The sequence below is a fragment of the Molothrus ater genome, chromosome 4, assembly GCF_012460135.2.
Source record: "Molothrus ater isolate BHLD 08-10-18 breed brown headed cowbird chromosome 4, BPBGC_Mater_1.1, whole genome shotgun sequence".
NCBI lineage: Eukaryota > Metazoa > Chordata > Aves > Passeriformes > Icteridae > Molothrus > Molothrus ater.
Window position 1 is genome coordinate 63,031,535 of NC_050481.2, and position 22,346 is coordinate 63,053,880.

At 38.7% G+C, this 22,346-nt stretch overlaps 1 protein-coding gene across 3 annotated transcripts in view; it reads right to left on the reverse strand.

Annotated features, from left to right (window-relative positions):
• Positions 1-1,960: 1,960 nt before the first annotated feature.
• Positions 1,961-22,346, reverse strand: part of DOK7 (docking protein 7) — a 59,721-nt gene continuing 39,335 nt past the window's right edge. For all 3 annotated transcript variants that reach the window (XM_036382651.2, XM_036382650.2, XM_036382652.2), the window contains 5 exons: positions 19,121-19,163; positions 9,850-9,915; positions 8,710-8,781; positions 5,704-5,856; positions 1,961-3,719 (listed from right to left, as the gene is read on the reverse strand). In XM_036382651.2, the coding sequence (XP_036238544.1) occupies positions 3,583-3,719; positions 5,704-5,856; positions 8,710-8,781; positions 9,850-9,915; positions 19,121-19,163 (471 nt within the window). In that variant the 3' untranslated portion in view covers positions 1,961-3,582. The remainder of the gene's footprint in view (positions 3,720-5,703; positions 5,857-8,709; positions 8,782-9,849; positions 9,916-19,120; positions 19,164-22,346) is intronic.

A 22,346-nucleotide genomic window follows, 5' to 3' on the forward strand; every position in this document is an offset into this window, starting at 1 on the left:
CATAATTTTAACAGTAACTCATACTGTTAAATAAAGTAACAGCAAAATACATACATAAAATACTGTGTCTTCTTCCTGTGGTTATTGTACCAAGTATGTGTCTTATTCCAGACAAACTAGAAGAGAAACCTACCAAGGGCTGCATGTTTCAGCATCTCACAAAAAATGCAATCACTCATCATTCAAATTCAAATATAGTTTTCCAAGCTACACGAATTAAAACTGTTTTGTTTACAGCAGAGAGGAAAAATGAGGATTTTTTCCAAGCCATTTGCTGAAAACAACTCTCAGGGCAGATTTTCACAAACATTTACATGCCTAAAGACACCTACTGGCATTTTCCACAACTAGGTGCCAGAGTGCTATTAAAACCCAGACAATTATTTGCATTGTTGGGAATTAAATCCCTCCGAACTCCAGCCCTCCATCCTGCAGCCCGTTACCTTGGAGAAAATTCCATCACCCAAATATTTGCATGTAAAACTGTTCCATAGCAGCTTATGAACCAAGCCATTGGCCCCACTGAAGCAGCAGTTACATTTGGCAGCAGGTCTATCAGGAAGAAAGAGGTACACACAGCACACCAATGCTATGCCCAAACACTGCACTTGATGAGAGCTTTTTCTCATCACCAAGAGCACTTCTGTCACATTAAAGTCCTTCAAGAACACCTTTCAGAAGTACCAGCCACATCACATTGTCTTGTTCTTCTGGTAATTAATACTTTTTGCTCCTGGAGAGATCTGACTCTGATACAATGCTAAATTTAAAATTATCAAATCCTTCTTTTTATCATCAGAAGTTACAAGCTGCATTTATTTCCAAAAGAGTGGGAGAGTTGGTTTTTTGTTTAGTTGGCTGGTTGGTTTATTTTGTAAAGAGCTCTGTATCTGGACTCATCCCATAGAAATCACAAACTGTATTTTAGATCCCTCATGCACATGTTTTTATGCAAGGTGTGTGAACAAGCTCAAGGCTGCTAATAGGGCTATGGTTTGACTTCCATTGTCCTTGGTTCACTAGCGGAAGTTGAAGGCACATGATTTTATTTATTTAAGAAAAAAGGTTTCCATTTCTGTGAGCTCCTGTTGTTCCAATGAGAAAACTCCAGTTCCTTCGACAGAAATGTCAAGCCTGTAACTTGACAGGAGGTACAACCTGCAGGTACTACTGAAACAAAAACCAACCAGTTTCTAACAGATGCAACAGTACAGCTTGGCCTCCTGCTTCAGCTCCTGATATAATTTAGTGCATGACAATATGAAGTTAATTTAAAAACTAAGTGAAACTCATCTATTTGTCCTATTCTAGTGAAGTAAAAATAATTTAAAAGAAACAGAAATTACTATGACATACACAAACACATGTGCACAGAAAACCATGTGCAGGCACAGATTCACAGCACTGCTCAACGTGAATTTTTTTTTTTTAATTGTGATTCCTCTGTGAGGCCAGCAGCAATCTGATGACCTTTACTATTGTGTCAAATCCTTACCCATGCTACAAGTCCCAGATTTAATGCAAGTAACATTCAGAAAAGCAGCCTTTGTAGAGACCTTGGGTAATATATTTTCCTGATAAACAGATTTTTGCAATAAAAATATTGTAGTTTTATTATATATTGTCATGGAAAACATTACATTTCAATGCATCAGTCAAGCTGTGCTCATCCTAAATATGAAGAGATTTAACCTTGTAAGTCCTCCAGTGGAGGATCCTTGACTGAAGAACTCAGATAAACCTGGCCCCAAGAAGCCTAGGCTATTCCAGTTGTACTGAAATTTAAAAAGCAGATCACCACTGTGATCACTTGCGTACACCACTGTACACTTGTCAAAGAAAAATCTTTTAAACTTAGAATTTCATAAGAAAGATCTCTTTTCCCTTCAGAAGTATGCTAGGTGGATCAACAGAAAAAATACATCTGAACACAGGACAGAGAAGAATAGCAACTGTCAACTCTCAGACAATGGGGTTTTTTTATTTGAGAGACTTCTGGTATTTTACATTACTATTGAGGCTACATTAAAAAAAATTTGTAGGCTAAATTCTGCCTCAGAAACAACACCCCACCTCTCATTTTAAATCACTTAGTAAAACCCTCACTGGCACAAAACTTCCACCGACGAATATAAATTATAATCATACCTAGAAAACAGAATTTGACTGTAACATTGGATCTTAAGAGGACACAAACAAAATATCATAATACCCAAGATGTCACTCCTGGCAACTTCTGGAAGCCAAAGCTGATATTTTATCAGAAAAAAATTCCTTTCCTTCTTAAGTACATTTCTTTGTTAGTCTATATCACTGCTATACATTTTATATAACATTTTATTTAAATAACATTTTATATGAGGACAAAAAAATATTTACATAGACAACATGGGAAATTAGGTTTTGAATCAAACTCTCACTGTACAAAAGCAAGATATGGCAGATTCATGGGTAAACCTATTCTACAAGACAACATCTCGTTGTGCCTCAAGGCTGTAGCATCTCTGGAGATATAATCCTCGTACACAGAGCTGGTTTTATGCTACTTAGGGACAGCAAAGAATAATTCAATAAAGTATTAGATTTAAGGTGGATGCTGGTTTTACATTAGGAATAGGTTTTGTGACATTAAAGACCCAATTTTGAAAAGCGAATGTTTCTTTTGAATACCTTGGTTTTAAAATATGCTGTGGGAGAACACTGAGACCTGATTTTCAAAGTGATATATTTGTTCAGCTCCAGGAAAATTGCTAAGAATTACAGGTACCCAGCAACTACAAAATCAAACTCATGGTTCGACCTAGGCTTTTTAAGAACAGAAACACCCAAATGCCCCTTCATATTACTGTGGTTTACAGACATAATTAAATAACTTGTTTGTGTGCTCTTGTCTGTTTGCAGACACATGTGCATCCCTGACACTCCAGCTTTTACATCTGAGCAACTTTAGCCAAAGCTGCAGGACTTGGTGAGGTATAAAACTGAATTATCCATAGGTATAGTTGAGAATGTCCATAAATAAGACATAAATTGAACAAAACTGTACCTGCAAAAAGAGCAGGCACTGAATTTTCTTGCTTTTGTAAGAGTCCATTAATCTATTAATAGAGGTCTTACATATTTTGTACACTCAGATATATACATATATTTTATCAGTAATGTGTGCTTACATACAGACATATGCAAACATATGTGTACACTTACCACACACACTCACATTCCCTTACCTACACACATTCAAGTTCTTTATTTTCAAAGAAAATGCCACCATTTAATAAACACTGAAATTGGTTCCAGGTTCTCCATGATTTTAGAATTATAGAGAAAGGTAACTTACATCTGTCATTGCATATGACAAAAAATCTGGACTTTACAACCAAATTGAAACAAAAGGAAAGACCAAACACACCCCTCGTGCTACCAGCTTTCCAATCAGGAATCAAAACATCGGAATGAATCTGGTATAACTGCAAGGAGCAATGGCAGCGATTTGTGTGAGTGCATTTTTACAACAAACGTGAATCTTTTGGAAGATGAATTAGTATGGATTTGTGGTGAGCACAAAGTTCTTTCTTGGCCAGGTCACTGCTGAGCTCCTTTCTTCTTGTGCTCCAGCTCCTGCAGGCGCTCCTGGCGGCACTGCGCGTGCTGCGTCCCCACCTTGTGCGCCGTCTCCGTGGCTGCGATGTCAATCTGGGCATACCGGGACGATCCACTCCCTGAAACACCACATGGAATCTGTAAAAGGCTGCACCCCTCACACATTCCTGAGAAAAAAAGCTGTTGTGACACTTCCTCCATAGATTTTCTGGCATATCTTTGTCCAGTCTCAGAGAAAGCTGTGTAAAGGGAGTAAGGTGATAGCCACCACTAAAACAAAACACCTCAAAAGCTCTGTTATCTACATATTCTAGTGGTCTAGTTTTCCTCAAATAAGCAAATGAACCACTTGCATTTCTGCCCCAGGTGTGAATCTCCACCCCTATTACTCCCAGTCAGTGACAAAATTGAAGTTGGCTCTCTCACTTTTGAGAGGCTTCCTCACCAAGCTACCAATCAGGAAATCAGCTCCTGCTTTTTGAACAGAAAACTTTTGTGGCAGCTGGCACTGTTCTTTGTCTGGATTAGGCACCCTGTCAATGTTTACCAGAGCAACACCTTCAGCCTCACACAGAATGACACTTCAGCTCATTTTTCTTGGCAGTAGTGGAGACAAGCTAAGTAAAACACTTAAGTACTAAGAGTTAAGCAGTAAAATACTTCTATAAGGCTAGAGGCTGGGAAAACTTTCATATGAAAAAATTTAAATATTTGTGGTCATTACAGGCACCTTTATAGTTACACAATTTGAGATTGGGAGGGTAGTTGGCATTTAGGAAAATTTATAGTCTTTAACTCTTCATTTTTAATGCCTTGGTTCATTGTCTTTAAGAGAAAATATTGCTTTTACATTTCAACACAATGTTGTAGAGAGAACTGCATAAAGATCCAGGAGAAGCTTAGAATTACATAATGAAAAACATAAAAATATTTAAAAAGCAAAAAGCATTGGAAAAGTGCTAGCATTTCAAGTTAATAAAATTGCTGAAATTAGAAGAATGAAAATTAAGATCTGTATAGCTGAGAAGTATAGATGGATAACTTATCAATTTCAAATGCAAGGAATTAAATGCCAGATTCTGATGAAAGGATTGCTGTAGCAAGGACTGCATCTCTCAATGACAACACATAGCAGATGTATTGCATGTTTATGTGCTAATTGCCCAAGTTGAGCCTTAGAAGTAAAATATCTAATCTAAACAAAATAATAATAATAAAAAAAACCCATAAAAAATGAAATCATTTGCGTTCTCTCTGTAGCACTTTCACATGCCGACATGGAGAGCAGATAGAAGAACACTGTGTTCTGTTCTGAATCATTTGCTGCATGGCTCCAGAGCCAGTGTCTTCAGGAGCAAGCCCTGTACACCCACAGCCCTGTTTCTGAAGCCAAGAAAAATGAGATAAGTGTAGTCCTAATATGCAATGAAAATCTTGAGAACACAAGCAAATTACTGTCTTTCAAACTCCAGAGTTTGAAATGTTCACTTTAGAAGGAGTGCATATACAATCACCTGTCAAAAGGATGCAACATCTTATAGAACTTCATTACTCAAAAATCTTTTTCAAGAACAGATGCCAATTAAAAAAAAACTGCCTCAGAAACATAAGAGGGCTCAACTCCTCTGTTAGCAGAAGCCTATTGGTAGATCATGGAATCATTAAGGTTGGAAAAGACCTCCAAATCATTGAGTCCAAGCTTTGACCAAGCACCACCATCAACTAAGCCAAAGCACTGAGTGCCACATCAAGTTGATTCTTGAACAGTTCCAGGAATGATGACTCCATCACTTCCCTGGGAAGCCTGTTCCAATGCTTGATCCTGTCAGTGAAAAAAATTCTTCCTGATGTCCAACCTGAACCTCCCCTTGGGCAGCTTCAGGCTGTGTCCTGTCCTGTCACTGTTTCCTGGGAGAAGAAGCTGACCCCACTTGACTACAGCCTCCTTTCAGGTAGGAGGATAAAGGTCTCCCTCTAGCCTCCTTTTCTCTAGGCTGAACACCCCCAGCTCCCTCATCTGCTCCCTGTATGAAATCAGGATTCCACATACCCTTTACATTCTGCACATTCTTTGCTGTTTAAATGTACCACGGACTTCCTTACCTCTTATGCTTGTGCTAGATTCTTGAAGCTCCAGTTCCATGTAGTGAAGCTGTTTTTTGGAAGTAGGGCTGACAGGAATATTAACATAGGTGGCTGCCTCACTGTGGGGTCGATCTGGTGTAGGGACATCAGCTGAATAACCTACAGCCCCTTCTGAAATAAATAACAAGTTACAGCAGGCACTGTTTGCAATGACCAATGTTCATACAGACACACAGAAAGCAAACACTGGGCAGCATTAACTCTGCTTGCCAAACAGGACATTCCTCAGTGGTAAATGGGACATGAGAAAACTGCAGCTTCTACTTTAAATATCCTGAGACACTGATCAAGTCAGGATTTGTGCAGAAGGCCACAGACCACAGACAGACCACAGACCCCACAGGGTCTTGCTGTATTGTGGCAGAAGGCAAACATTCTGCAGATATTTCTAACAGCAGCACTACCTTAGGTTAGTAGAGCTTTATGTGAAGTAATTTGTTCTAGGAAGATGTGAACCACTACATCATCTGCAAGACAGAAAGCAAAATCAGTAAAGGCTCTTAAAGCCCATCCCAAAAACAGGGACTGAAGAACCATTTCAAGCAAAGGGAGGGCGATCTTGAGGAGACAACATTGAGAGCTTCCCTGTGCAGAACTGAAAAAGATAGGAATAATGCCAGGAGAAGACAAGAAGATGTTAAAGGACTTTCACTGCAAGAAAAAAATAGTGGGAAAACCCTTCTAGATAGTAAAAATCACAAGAACTTTAGAGGAAATCCCACAGAGTTTTCTAGAACTTTCTAAAAAAGACACAGACCAACACCTACTAGTAAACAGTTCCTGTAAAACAATTTTGACTTAAAAACAATTTTTTGTCTACTAGTTTAATTCTCAAGACCTCATCTAGCCCTGCTTTCAATTATTTTAATCTTGTCTGCCTGTTCAGTCCAGTTGGAGTCCTTAGCCTTAAAGACTTTCTACTCTGAAGGCAGTTTGAGACAGAGGAGTGCAGAGGGAAAACAGTGTCACTTTGATGTTCTCCTTTTTCATGAAGTTCTCCTCTTGAGCCCTTCCTTAACCTTCCTTATCCCTAAGAACTCATATCAAGTCTTTTTTTATCCAAAATGCTGCTTTTCCTTTTTTGCCCATTTAGACCCTATTGAGATGTGAGCAGAGAGGCAGTAGGATATCAAGGCACTTTAGAGCATAGAGAAAAATTACTTCTTATATCCAGAAAAGAGCAGCAGTGAATAACCACTGAGGGAAACTTTTTCATCTTTTTGGAAGTATTATGAGTAGCAGAAATAGCTTATACAATGTTAGGCAACAGTATGGGTACGTTCCAGTATAATGGAATCTCCCCAGGCTTAAGCTGTTTAAATCAAAGGAGTCTACTGTACAGTCCAAATACTGGAAAGACTGGAAATTTGGACAGTTTTCTCACAGATTTTCATTAAAAAACATAGGAAAATCCAAAAAGTATACAAATATTTCTCTGTCAGTCAGACTTCAAGTTGCTGTTGCAAAGCAAGATGTTAAGAACAAAATTACAAAATCAATGCAGAACCGAATGCAGAAGGAATTTTTGTGTTTTCATCAAATATCATTCTCAGAAATTATTTTCAATTATAGTGTCCAAAGTATTGCAAAGGAATTTGGCCTGATTGAGCAAGAAGGGACTCAGAAAAATCATAGCATTGAAAACCTGCATCACAAAAAGTTAGAAGTTGCACGTGACAATCTTGAGTACAGAGTCACGAAGAGTCCTGAAGGGAAAGATCATTTTTGAAGTCTTTCTGTATGCTGTTAAAATGATGCAACAGAAGTGTTAAGTGAAGCCTCCTCAAAGTTAGCTAGCATGAAAACTAGCAAGATTCCCTGTAGAACTAAACAGTTAACAGGTTTAAGGAACCTGAGCATCATACCTGATGCAAACAAGCCAAGGGATTTTCCTGAGAGCTAAAAAACTACACATGGAGAATTGGTAGGGCTTTGTGCAAGAAAAGCAAAAGAAACACATAGAAAAAAAAAGCAAAACCTGGCAAGAGTTGAAAATTCTTCTCAAAGGAGGAAGGAGAAGGAAAAAAACAAAACAAAAGAAAAAAAAAAAACTCAGACAAAAAAACCCAAACAAAAACAAACAAAAAAACCCAAAACAGTTGGGCAAACTGGAATGGAAGTAAAGGAAAAGCAGTTCTGTAGTTCAGTCAGTGCTGTCTCAATAGAAACTGCTTTCTTTGCAAAAATAGGAATACTTGGTTTTCATTTTTCCTTAAAAAACCCAACCAAACCAAAAAAAATCTTATTAGGCACTGAAAACTGGCTTTTATTTGTTTGAAGATAGGAGTTTATTTAAGAAGCACAGTCAAATGTTCCAACTAATGAAGCATGGTGTACAGAGTGAGCCATGGACAGTGCTTGCAACAGTCCCTTCTGGCTGGACAGAGAAAGAAGATGTTTCCAAGAGGGGTCCGAAGGCCGGTACTTGAGAACATTATGAAAAGAGGATTTCAGAGAAGAACAGACCACAATGCATGGCTAGAACATTCTGAAATAATTCCTAGAATATCATGATTGCTTGAAGAGAAAAGGGGAAACTGTAGGAATCAAAAAAGATAGTCAAGCAAGTAACAGGAGAAGAGCTAAAGTGAAAATTTAGTGGCCCTCAACTGAGGGGAAAAGGAAGGAAAATACTATAACTGGGGAGGGAAGAAAAAAGTTACATTTGAAACTGGTGCTGCAGCCTTTCTTTCAGGAAGTGTTAGTTATTCATATTTTCTCCCCAGTATAGGCACCATTCTCAGAATTGAACAATAAATTACACAGAAAGAAAACCAGCACTATAACTACATCCCAAAGATAAGTGTGTATGTGAGCATGCATGTGAAACTGACATGTTCAAAGGGCAACACTTCAAAAATTACACTTAGAAGAGATCTCAACAATAAAAAAAAATTTGAAAAAAAAGGAACATAAAAAAACCCAAGAGGTGTTCGTGATCTCTGCACTAAAATCTGTACTCACCAAGTTCCTCAGAACTAGTTGGAGTTCCCGGCTCTGAAGGAAGTGCTAGCATCTCATACCCACCTTTAGGACCTAGAAGACAGGAACACTGTTAATGGCTTTGGATTTAGGAATTTGTGCAATATAATCAAAGTCTATGCTTATCTGGTTTTGACTTGTAACCTTTTAAACTAAATCTCACCTGAATAACCTCAGAAAGCAAAAACAGTTCCTAGTGCTGACTTTTCTGTCATGTTGATGTCAGCATTTCCTTATAAGTGTAACACCAAGGAAATAAAATTTAGGGCACTTTTACAACTATTCACACTGAGGGCCACTGAAGTCAACAGCAGTGAATTTTACTGTACAGCAGTGTGGGAGCAGAGCTGTCTTGCATGCATGAATCAGGGAGCAATGCGTGGGTGATCTTGGGAGCATCTGGAAGACTCTTGTTAAAATTCCACCTCCAGCATGATGGATAACTTCTTGATTTCTGAAAAACCACCAAAAATGCTTAAGCTAGCCCTTTCAAAGACAACTTTGCTTTCCAAGTGCAAATCTCCATCTTTACAAGGAAGCCAGGCTGCATGACATCATTGGTCTTTCCTGAGCATGAAGCTGAAAAGAGATGCCCACGTTTCTTCACAATCTCAGACTCCACCCCAGTTAAAACCAAGCAAGCAAAAATGCTGCATCCATAGAATGAACATATTGCAATTAATTTTGAGTGACAAACACACATCATCTATCTGCTGGCAGTGTTTTTATCCTCTTTTATCATAAAGAAGTATATTTAAATGTGGTGGGTGTTTTTTCCCAGCATATCATTGTTAGGGTACAGGACTTCTCATGACCTGAGGTGAATTTTTTTGGTGGGTGCCCTTTGTTAAAGTGATGGCAGCATTTCATTGCTGTGAATAAGATTACTGCTTATACTCTGTCAGTTATCTCATCTGTCACTGCCTCTTCTAAACTTATCCCATCTGTCAATGCCTTTCTGACAAAAATTCCTCAAAGCAAAAAACCCAAAGAAATACGTAAGCCTTACAATAAGGAATCAAATAATGCATTACCATTAATATTTTCTGAAGTTTAAAATAATTTCAGTTTAAATTAGTCTCAATTTACATGCACATACACCTCATAGTTACTTTTACTTACCAGCTTGGAGACTGTGCCCTCTATGCACTTTCAAAGACCCAGAAGCTGCCATGACAGAAGCACCACCTGTTTTCAAAGACAGAGATTCATATTAAATCTAAATACCTGTTTCATTTTTAGTAGACGTTTCTGAAACATCTAGAAAAAAAATAAAACAAAACACAAAGAATTACAAGTCATTGTTCTTACTTTTGCCAATTTTTAAAAATTTTTGCTAAATGCTTAATCCTGAGTTTGGGGCATTAAAATCTAATTTTGTTGTTTTCTTTCTTTAGAGAGAAAGGATGCCTTCCATAAAATCTAAGGATGCTGTCCCTCCTGTTTGTGGTGAGTACTACGTTCCTCACAGGGAAAACTGTCTTGAGCTAAGTAAAATGGCAATGAGAACTGAGTTGGGAGATGCCTTTACAATCCATACTGTAGTTTTAGCAACAACAAAGTTTAAAGTGCTCATTAAAATCTGATCAGAGTGGATCCAAAACCTGTCTAAGAGCAATGTGACCTCTGGCTGGGTTTTGGGGTATCCCCAGCTGGCCTCGCTGCTCTGGAGAGCGCAGCCTTGCCCAGCACAGCCTGCCTGGGCTCCCAGGCAGCTCCCAGCCACAGCTACCTCAGCAAGCTCAGCTCTTAGTGAGATCAGCTCTTTGTGATTATCAGCTCATTTTGTGATTTCAGCTCTTGGCTTGCTCAGTGCCTTGGGCAGACACAAGGAGAGAGAGGAGAAGGCCGTGTGAGGTTCCTCAGGATTGTCTTTATTGGCCTTCTGCAAAGGCCTCAGGGACAGCTCTTCTGCCAAGCTGGGCAAAAGTAGCTCTTTATATAGGGCACAGGAGTTTTAGGAATTGTCCAACAGCAAGGGTCAAAAGGGAAGAGACCTATAGTCTTACAGAGAGATAAGCAAGGGTCTGGAGGCGGGAGAGGGACCTCTTAGCTCCAGCCATGGTGACTGGGCATTTCCTATCTTAGGCTGCTGAACGCCAGGGAGGCCTTGCAGGCCCTGTGCCTGCTGTGTAAGTGAATGAGAAAACTGCCCCACTTCAGCACTCCACCAGCCATGTTCAGACATGGACACAGCAGGCCAGAGGCAAGGGAACACAAGGGATCTGCTCCATGGGGATGGAATCCAGGTTCTTGTGAAACACCTTCCCAGTGTTCCAGCCATGGACACCCCAGATGGCACAGCCAGCCTCCCTTCCCCAGCCCGAGTCTGGCCAGCAGGAAGCTGCACTGGGGAAATTTGGGGAAACAAGAGCCTCAATTGAGACAGCTGCAGGGTGGCAGCCCTGCAGTGTGGCTTGGCTGCACACACAAGCTCCTTCTTTAGGCAGCAAGCTCAGCAGCATCCTCACCACTGCTGGCTGTGGGGTGACCTCACCCCATCCACCCTGAACCTCTGCTCTCTGCTGTGTCACTGCGGCCACCTCAGCAGAGCTCAGTGGCATTTCTGTCCTGGCATGAACAATTGTGAGGGAACTGCGTGTGCAGGAGATGGAGCTGAGCAGGGAGCGGGTGGGAGGCTGTGGGGATGAGTAACCCTGCCCCTGCTGCCATGTGCTGCAGCCTGCTGGGGCCCACATTTAAAATTAACACTTTTCTAAGCTGATGAATAGTCTCTGAGCAGGTGAGACACTGCTCTGCAAATTGTTTTTAAAATAGCGTCCAAAAATTACCACAGCTCTTATGCAACATGAAGAAATGCTGTAAGATAAATATTCTGAAATATCTAAGAAAGCTGCATAGCCTGGGAATCTAAAGAAAAAGGCAAGTTCTTTTTTTTCCCTCCTGTATAAAGTATACACACAATTTTAATTCTAAATCTAAGGGTTTCTAAGTTTGTAAAATTAATCCTACTTTTATAAAATAAATCTAAAAAGCCACTTATTATTTCACTTAATGAGGACAATGGATTAAAAAAATAGTAAAAACCATTTTAAAAGGGCACAACTGAACTAAAGCCTTTAGTTTGTTCTCTTTATATACATCCAAGGGTAATCCAAGGCTACAAAATTCAATTTTAAAGTATGTCATGCTGAAAATGTGATTTTGTATTTTAACAAAGGAGGTCAGATTGAAGAACCTTTACAGATTATAGAACTCTGGTGAGGACTTAACAACTAAAAATCTTATTTAGAATTTTGTTTTTACCAAGACTGCTGATAAAAATAAATGCAAAAATAGGACAGCCCAAGGTTAGCTGATTTACTTATATTTTCACTTTAACTCATCTTCCTTTTTTCATATCAGTGCATCCTCTCTCTGCATTGAAAACATCAGAATATGTTTTATGAAGCCAAAAGCCTCCCCTTACTTTGAAGAAAGAGTAGAGCCTTATGCTAATTTCAGCATCATCAGAAAACTAGTGTAGGGTTGGGTTTTTTATTCCCTCAAAAACTTATTGCAACTCAGCAGAAATTATTCCAGAGGCATTGTGGATTCTTAACCAACATTTTTAGGATCTGTGAAGAACACCCAGGACAGGAAAAGAGATTTAAAACAATAAGATATTCCAATCCATTTATGGTCAAGTTTAAATTTTCCCATTCAGGGCTTATTTAAAAGATCCATGTTAATGTTTCAGGATTTGACCTGTTGCATTTTCCTAATTTTCAAATCTGGCAACTAAGAAATATTTACATAGTCAAATCTCTCAGGGAATTTTTTTTGAAGTTTTGAACATCATTGTGTAAACACATGTCAACAGAGATCAACCTAGATATTTTCTTCCTTCTTCTTCTCAACTACTGAATAAACTGGTTTGTTTCTTATTCATGAATTCTAGGCTAACACTTGCAGGAATGGAAAAAGCAAGATAAATTTCTGAGCAAAAAAAAGTATCCAGCAGGAGACAGACACTTCCTTCAATTATTCTTCTCATTTTACAAGGGATTGTTAAGAATATTTTTTTATTCAGTTTCCCCTGTCATCTAGGTCTGTGTGGCTGACTCACTCAAGTCTTTCTCAAAACTGAGTATCTCATCAAGAGAGTTACTTCTACTTTCCTCAATCTGTAAGAGGAAGAAGGTATTCAAAATGTGGCAAAATGAAAATAATTTGCAGGATATTTTGAATTCTGACATTTGATTAGACTCAAAAGTTTAACATAGCTCAGTGAAGACAACAACTTTGAAATATTTTTCTAGCTTTATAGTTATTACTTCATGCCCATTCTTCAAACATAAGGACAGTTTACAGCACATGTGCTACAAGAAAGAGCCATGAAAAAAAAAATAAGGAGGGAAGATGGAATATAAACTATAAACTGAGCCCAGACAGTTTACATTTTCACATCTTCTGACCCATCATTGCATGACCAGTGAGGAGACACACACAGCCCTGCACTGCCTTTACCAAGTGATCACTTCTCACTGCCCAGCCTCTTTGAGGGGTACGACACAAACTCTTCAGGTCTGGGCTATTAAATTTCCTGACAAGGAGTCAGAACAGAAGAAAACACCACATTCTGTGATAAAACCCTGCTTCTTGTTGAATTAAAACTAGCTTTATTATGAAGAACTTTGACCCACTCACCCAAGCAACATTCCCATCTCCTCCTCTGAAAACAGATACCTTGCCTAAAAGAGCATCCAAAGGCTAAAGCAGCTGATTGGCAGGAGGAACCCTGCAGGAGCACCAGGAGGTTGTTTCATGTAAATGTAACAGGAGACTTCCTGCTCCTGTATATTTGCCCTACAAAACCTTCCTGTTCATTCTCTTCGATTTTCAAAGTCATTTCATATATTTTCTGTTATAAAAATGGCATTACCTGCAAGACATAAAAGCTGAAGGAGATACTTAAAATGCTTGCTTGCTCTACTGATTTCTCCATATTCAGAAATGCCTCCTGTCTCTCTAAAGGACAACTTTAAAGTGGTAGAATCTCTCAAAATTAGAAATGCATTCAAGCACCTTGTTCAAATATTGCTCCTCAAAAACATCTGTGCAAAAAATAACAGAGAATCTAACTACCTCTAGCAATTATTCATCTTCTCATGCTGTGGGCCATTCCAGCCCAGCCTCTTATCCTTAAAAATGCAAAAGTGTTAAGCTAGAATTATTACCATTTTCTTGTGCCAGGAAATTCAGTGTCTGGGGGTTTTTTGAAAAATACATCTTCAAAGATGCTTTACATACATTTAATTCAAAAATCTTCATACATGTGAAGCTCAGGATCTACACTGGCCAGGGATGAAGGTCAAACACAAAACCAAATTTTTTTTTTTAATTTGAAATAAGCACTATATGTGCAAATAAGGTCCTCACCTTTGTGTTCTATAAGACTTCCCCAGGTTTCAGAGTCAGAGAAGGTGTGGGGAAGCAAATCACAAATAAACAAAGGACAGGACTAGAGGGTTACCGTGGCATGGACTCACCGCCTTCTGTCAGCCCCAGTACAGAGAACAGGATCTGCTGGATCTGCTCAGCCCAGAGGGTGAAGCAGCAGCATTGGGATCATTCTCTGACATGGTTTCCCCACAGTTTTCTCTCTCCCCTGGGAAAATGCCTCTCTTAATTCAGACACTCACCAAGGCCAACATTTAGTATGCAAATGCAATATGTATTTTAATAAGTTTACTTTTTCTGAGCTCCTATATTTTTTCCTCTGCAGAATTATTTTTAGTGGACCTGTAGAATAAAGCAGGACCAAGAAAGAGCATGCCACATTAAGGCAGGATTTCATTAATTATTAGAATGATGCTTGTCTATTACAGTGTTTAGCCCTATAAGGTATGACATGACATATCTATGGTGGACACTGTTCAACACAGTGTCCTTCCCTGGCTCAATAAAAATATCAGGTACTTGGTCTTCCTACATCTCAGGAGCTGACAGCACAAACCCTTAAAAAAAGTGAGAATTGTAAATTGTTTTCAACCTCAGCAATAATAACTACTACAGTATGTCCCAGATTCTTCTTTCTCATTGCTCTGAATTAATTCCTTAAAAGCTGACTCCTAAGCTTGAAATAAAAGCATCATGCTGCATAGGTATGCAATAAAAATATTTTAAAATGCACAAAAAAGGACCTAATTTTCCATCAGAAAAGCTAAGCTGTCAGCCAGCTGACTTTGTTTTCAGAACCTGTTATATACTTAATTTTATTCTTTCTTCTAGTCGGCCTGCCTTGTGTCCCTATCTACCTAAGAAAAATTTAATAGAGATACAGTGTTCATAATCAGCATTCAGGTGATACTTTAGCTGAATTCCAATCCACAGCACTGTTTTATGTTTATTCCTTAATTCATCCCCTCAGAACCTTTCCCATCAAGCATTGTGTAGATTTGGTATTGCAAGCAAAGAGGCTGTCAGAGAGCAGAGTGTCTGCTGCAATGACAGTGAATCTGCTCCTATGGAATAAGGGGGGAAATGAAAGAGAGATAATTTACAAGTCAAAAAAGCAAAACTGGAAGTGCACTGCTTCCCTGGGAGCATTTTTGTTACTTGCCCACTCAACTACTGGCTTTTGCAAAGCCAGAGCCCCTGGCACGGGGGTGCAGGGAGGTCAGACCTCCCTCTAGGGAAGTTTAATTTGAGTGTTGAAACACTCAGGGCTGGGCCAGACCCATGGGAATGCCCAGGCAAGCAGCTCCCCTGTGGGAACTGGGAAAGGATGAAAGTTTCTGAAATATGGTGCATAGAGCTGGCATGAAATGCCTTCTCCAGGGACTGCAGCCTCCCTAAGCACTTCTGCAAGCTATTCCAGCTCCCAGCCTCCCTTCTCTAAATAGGAGTCTTGGGATTCAGTCTGCTCAGCTCATTTGGAAGGGGTTGGCAGCTAAGGACAGAAATAGTGGCATTTCCCCAAGGACAAAAATAGTGACATTTCCCCTCCACACTGAACAGCCTCATGGTTTAAACATCATTCATAAAAGAAGATTGCTGTGACAGACTTCTACTCAACTGAGAAAATACAAATATTTTGAAGGAAATTATTCGCCCCTATGAGTAAGAGCTGGAGGTTCCTTATCTAAGGTGTTGCAATGGAATAGAAAGGAGAACAAGATTAAAAGAAGAGGCCTAAATTACCATAGAAATGGCAAAACTGCTAGGAAATACATTGTAAATGTAAGAATTGCAGAGGACTTTGGGTGATTCAAGGTGGATTAAGGATTCTCACTGCAGAACTAAACATTTGTCAGACATACAGAGAAGAACATCCAAACCTAAGGGCAGAGACTCACTAGACAACTGCTTCAGTCCTATTTTTCCTGCAGTGCTTTGGTTTATAGTACCAGAAAGATAGTGAAGATAATGGCAAGCTCTTCAGCTCACCATTCTGTGAAGGAATTTATGTGCAGTCTATTGTTTCACCTCCCAACACTGAATGTGGATCTTATTCACAATCCCTTAACTCAAAGCACATGAACAGTTCCTGAGAAAAAGCCCTACATAAATATCTCTGAAACTGCAACCACCAGATCAAGCTGCAGGATTCCTTAAGCAGTGATGAGAGCCTCTGCACAGGTCCCCTGAGAACTGCTCACACAAAATGTACCAAACTGAGGGGTCTCCAGAATCCAGCAGTCTCAGGAAATCTGAATCATATTTTTGAACCTCTATCCTGTCATGGCATTTTGAGGTCCATCATAACTATAAATGCAGTCTATTATACTTAAGAGCACACATTCACACATTATACAACTCAAAAGAATCCCTTACCTTTATCTGTAGTACAAAGCTATGATAACAATGGGAACATTTTCCTCCTACAAACTCAAGTAATCTAATTCAGTCTCTCTTTCTAATCAATATTTACAAAGGTATTTATAACAAAGGCAAACAAATTATTTAAACCTGAATTAAATGATTCACCCCAACTTGTTTTTTTCCATCTAATAATGCAACTTAGAATTGTTGCCATATTTAGAACACTTTTCTCTTTGCCATTAGAATGAAACACAATTCCCCAAAGTTGCTGAGTGTTGCTCAGCATATGTAACTAAAAGGAGAAAAAGAATGCCCACATTCCCTACCAATAAACTAACAAATACACAAACAATTTATTTGTGTCTGTTCAATTCCATGTCTTGCTACAGGACCAAGACATTCGAGAGCAAAAATATTGCATAGAAGATGTGGGCACCTGTAGCTCAGGAACGAATGGGTTTGCATTCTACAGTGTATTTAAATTAAAATATGATAAAAAAGAAATGTATTTGTGAGTAAGTCAACTGTTACAGTAGGAAATGTTATATCTGGGTGTTAGGTCATTGTCATCTATGCTAGCAGATGTATCTTGCCATGTATATGCACAATACAGGTTTTGAAAGTAGCTACCTCAAATTAGCGTGCCTCTATTTTATTCTCAACAATGGATAACAATCTCTCTATTATTATTTCTGGATAATAATAGAGAACCACAGACAAGTTCTAATGCAGTGCAACAGAACAGTGTGAATGACTGCTCAGCACCCTGGGACCTTCAGTTAATACCTTAGATTAAATATTCAAATGCTACAGAATTATTTTGAAAGCTTTGCAATGCTGAGTTTAATTATACTTAAAATTTCACACATATAAAAGAAAACACCCTAATACATAATAACAATAACAATAACAATAATAATAATAATAATAATAATAATAATAATAATAATAATAATAACAATCTAAGGATAATAAAAATTCAATGAGACACAGAAAACTGCAGCTCCTTTTGTATTCTGAAAAATAGGTTTAGCATTGAAAAATAAAATTGTACTGGTATATTAGAACATTTGAGAGGTGAAACCCCATAAACAAAAATTCACTCACTGGCTTTAGATGCTGCATTTGTCTTAAACATTTATATTTTTCCTGCAAGAGTTATTTTCATAAGCTATATTTTTCCAGTGTACCAGACAATAAAATGCACCTGCTCAAACTTCTTTTTCTGTTGATATAAAAATGTGTCGTGTATTTCTGCAATTCCAATTTGCTTCATGGTAGGTTTTATCAAAACAGCTAACTCCCTCATATGCATGAATAGTCGGAGATTAAGATTTTTGTCAGATGTTGTTTGCATCCAAAATTAACTTGATGCTGAAATTAATACAGAAATAACATTCTGCCCACCACATGCAGCAGAAGTTTCCCTGTATTTACACACACTTGAATCATAAGTGTTCTGGTTTCCTTGGTTTGAGTGGAGGACTAGAAACTTGAGTACCAGAGGGAAAGATAAAATTAATGAGCCAATTTGGGCCTCTACTTACACCTCTATAAATCAAGAGTAATTCCACTGACTTGAGTGAAATAACTAGCAACAAGATCTGCTAAATGCTTCTGGATTTTCTCCTGCTAAGGCAGACAAAGGAAGGAGTTACTTTTAACCTTCTCCAGAGACACCTCCTGATCCTGAGTATCTCACTGGATTTGTTCACACAAAGACCCATCAGTCACACTGCTTTATGTATTGGCCGAGGTTTTCTAAAGTAGTAAAGAAACCCAAGCACAAAGAGCTGCTCCATGTCTATTGGAGGTGGGAATCCCATGAAATTTAATGGATCTGGTAAACTATTTAATTATCAGGTAAACTATTTAAGGAATGGAAAGACATTTAAGACAGTAACCAAATTCTTTGCACAGATCTCTCCAAGGTCTAAGATGGAGAGAAACCACACAAAACAAAATGCTTATGAAATGTTTTCTTTGGAGTAAAATGATAATTCAGAGGTGCCAGAGCAGTTTGGCTGAATTAGACAGGGAACTCAGGTGACCAACACATTCTACTGATAGAGAGGTTTACACTGCAAGGACAGCCATAAATAATAATCTTTCCAGGCCAGACACTCAGTGTCCTCTCATTAGTGATTTTGGTGGCCAATCAATAGTTTCACCGGCGTGAGAGAAGTATCTCCCAGTTGGTTCAGGTAAAGATTCATTCCTGTGATTTTGTGTTATTTAGCAAACTGGCTATACACACTGAACATATAAATCATGTTTGCCTTTGGTACTAATGTAGCCTAAAAAGAAAAAGTTCTTGTTGTTCTTTGAACATGTAAGTAGAAAAGGCACTAAACAGCTTTTTCAAGACTCTAACAACTTTGAACCTCTTCAGATTAACAAAAGAAAGGGGGAAACAAATATATAAATCTTTTCAACCAAGGTTATTACAGATTACAATGTATTTCATAACTGCCAAGTCATGGATTGCAGAAGAAAAACCAACCACAAAAAGCACACCTCCCAATATAGTATTTAGTTCTGCTTCCATAAATCTTCTGTTTCTCTTATCACAATTTGAGACTAAAACATCATTGTTAAATAAAGTAAATAAGTAAATGGCTCCTACCTGATATAGCTGGTAAGACTCCAGACTGTAATACTGCTGTTCCCTAAAGAAAACAGAAAATTTTAGAATGAAAAATCTGTACATGAAGTAGAAACCTGACAAAATATAGAAGGTATATAAAAGTAGAAGGGAGGGGAGGAAATCAGAAATGTGGCCAAGATTTCATTTGTGAAAGAGAAAAACGCCCCACAGCATTTCAGAAAATATTAGATTATACTTAACAAAGATGCAAAAATGCCAACAGAAGTTTGATGTGTGAAGTTACAACAGATATGGGACACAGTTAAAGTGTCATTGAAATTATAGGAAAGACAACAAATAACTAGAAGGATCAGCTTTGATTAGATAAAGAAATGAGCCTGAGATAAGAAAAGAAAAATAAAAGCAGTGTTTTGTTATTAAGTGATTTTTTCAGTCTCTAAGAATGTCTTCATTTCCCTTTTCAGTACATCATATTCTATTATTTCTGCAACTCTGAGGCCTCCTGCTGCAATCCTCTGTAAGGCAGAGGCTTCACTAACAGTGGCAGCAGCAAAGGCAACTCAGCAGAAAGAACAATAGAGGGATGTAAAACTACCTTTTATAATTCTACAAAACACAGCAAAACATGCTTTTGCCTGTAGGAGAACCTTTTGAAATTATTATGGCATCATGTACAAATGTAAGTGCATGGTTTTTAAATGCAGAGCATAATGCAGATCCCAACCCACCCTGTGATTACACCAAAGGAGAAAAGGGGTAAGTGACCTCACTCAAATCATATGCTTTTGTCACACCTGCTATGACACCCAAACAAAAACTCACATGATTACCTAAGGCCTGCATGCCTCGTAGTATTACTCATAAATACAAGTTAAATATCCTCATATAAACATGTTAGCTTTTGTCTGTGGCCCAGGAGCTGAGTGTGGGGTGGGTGATGCCTGGCTGCTGGCTCCAGCCACCCCAGCAGCACAGCACCCGCAGTAAGCAGATATGCACGATCTGTGTGTCACACACCAGGAGCTGCAGGGCCAGGGCTATTTTAGCTCTGGTACTGATCTGCCTGCTGTCAGATGACATTCATTTTTTATGTTCTGCTTCCAAATATCTTGGGTACAATTCAATGACTGATGCTAGGAGAACCCAGTGGTTTGATATGCTGGGTCATTATTCATAGATTAGCTTGATTTCCCTAAAGAGCTAAATAGAACTTAAGCCTGGCATTTCTTTCTGTGGGTACAAATAACCATCATGGCACATAATCCTTTTCACAATCAAAATGGGATTTTCTTTTCCCCCTTCTGTGTATATTTGGAATATCTTTGCCTTCCTCTCACTTTTTTTTCTTTTAAAGTTTCATTTTATTATACTCAAACTTTCACTCACTTTAAATTTCATTAAATATGTGATTGATCACACCAGTTCTCATAAAAAAAAAAAATCAGCAGTTGAAAATACTGTCCCATAGGAAGAGGAGCAGGCTTTCCCATCTCTATACAGCTTTTCAGTGATTACATACTTAATCCTGCTCTGGTGCTGCTTATGGGAGTTTTAGTTTTTGGATCCAAGATCAGCCCAAAAATTCCAGATCATCTAATATAACCTCCACAGCATGGAGCAAAGATACTGCACTGCAGTTTCCTGCCTATAGAAGAAGTTTTTCCAGATTCATAGTGACAAAAAGCACCAGAACAGCTTTGCAAGCTCACCTCTGTGGCATAAAAAGGAGCCAGAAGCTTGCCAGTTAGATGAATAAAAAACAAAACAAAAAAAAAAATTGTCTTAAAACTAATTCTTCCCATTATTGGCTATGATGGAGAACTGATCAATATTAACCAAGCATTTTCACAGAGCCAAATATTTTTGTTTCCTATTTTGCCTCCTAAAAAGGAGTAACATACACTTCCAAGAAAAAGCTCTGTAGGTTTGAATGCTGAGCAGGGCTCCATCATCACTGGCAAGAGGAATGAAATGCCAGTCACCTGATAACTGTGCCAACATTTCAGACACACCTCCATCAGCCACAGCTTATGTAATTCCCTCTGTGTATCTTTAGAAATAAAGCTTTTCTTTCAGATCATCTAAGTTTGGCAGCTTTTTATAGCTCCATTATTCTGCGCCTACTGAGAGTCAGAGTTCTCAGCACAGGGAAGATGAACCTCTTGGAGCAGGTCCAGAGCATGGACAGAAAATGATGGGAGGGCTGGAGCACCTCTCCTTTGAGGAACGGCTGAGAGAGTTGGGCTTGTCCAGCCTGGAAAAGAGAAGGCTCCAGGGTCACCTGGAGCAGCTCTTCAGTACTTACAGTATAAGAAAGATGGGGACAGACTTTTTAACAGATTGTGTTGTGATAGGAAAAAAGGTGATGGTTTTAAAATAAAAGAGGATGGATTTAGACTGGGTGGTGAAACACTTGCACAGGTCACCCAGAGAAGTCGTGGATGTTCCATCACTGGAAACATTCAAGATTAGGCTGTATGGGGCCCTGAGGAACCTGACCTAATGGAAAGTGCTCCCACTCACTGCAGAGGGGTTAAACTAGGTGTCCTTTAAAGGTTCCTTGCATCACAAAATTGTCTGTGCTTTTTAGGTCTCTCTTGCTTTAGTCAAAGCACATATCTGAAGTTTTGCCCCAACCTGAGTCCTCAAACTTGAAGAAGAAAAGCTCAACATAAATGAGAGGCTCCCAGATTTGTCTTGTTATGAAACAGGACTTTGTACTTGACAGTAATAGAAGCAAGTATTTACTTTGTGAGATTTTTATTCTGCACGTTCCAAAAATGCACTCATAAACAAAGGCTTGATTGCAACATTGCTCAAATGCTTCATTTTTGCAGAGGAGATAATCTAGATTGTTTTTTCTCCTCTCCCTCCCTTTATGCTAAAGCTATTATGTAGTAACAAGGCTACACAAAATATCCAGTTTTTCAAGAGGAAACCATGAAAATCATGACTCAAAATCCCTGAGTCCCTGAAAACCAGGAACTGTGAGCAGACTTCTCCAACAATGAACAAACCCTCTCCTGCCTGCTGTGTGTAACTGGTGGGAAATCATCACAACCCTCTGACTGCTTCACATAGTTTGTGTGCAGAGGGAGGCAGCAGATTACACTCACATAATATAGTTTATTACAATAAATTTGAACCATCAGAAACTTCACAAAGGAGCAAAGGGCTCAATGAGAGATCCTGAATGAAGATTTTGAAATCAGCGTCACAAAGAAAACTTTAAAGTGCTTTTAGA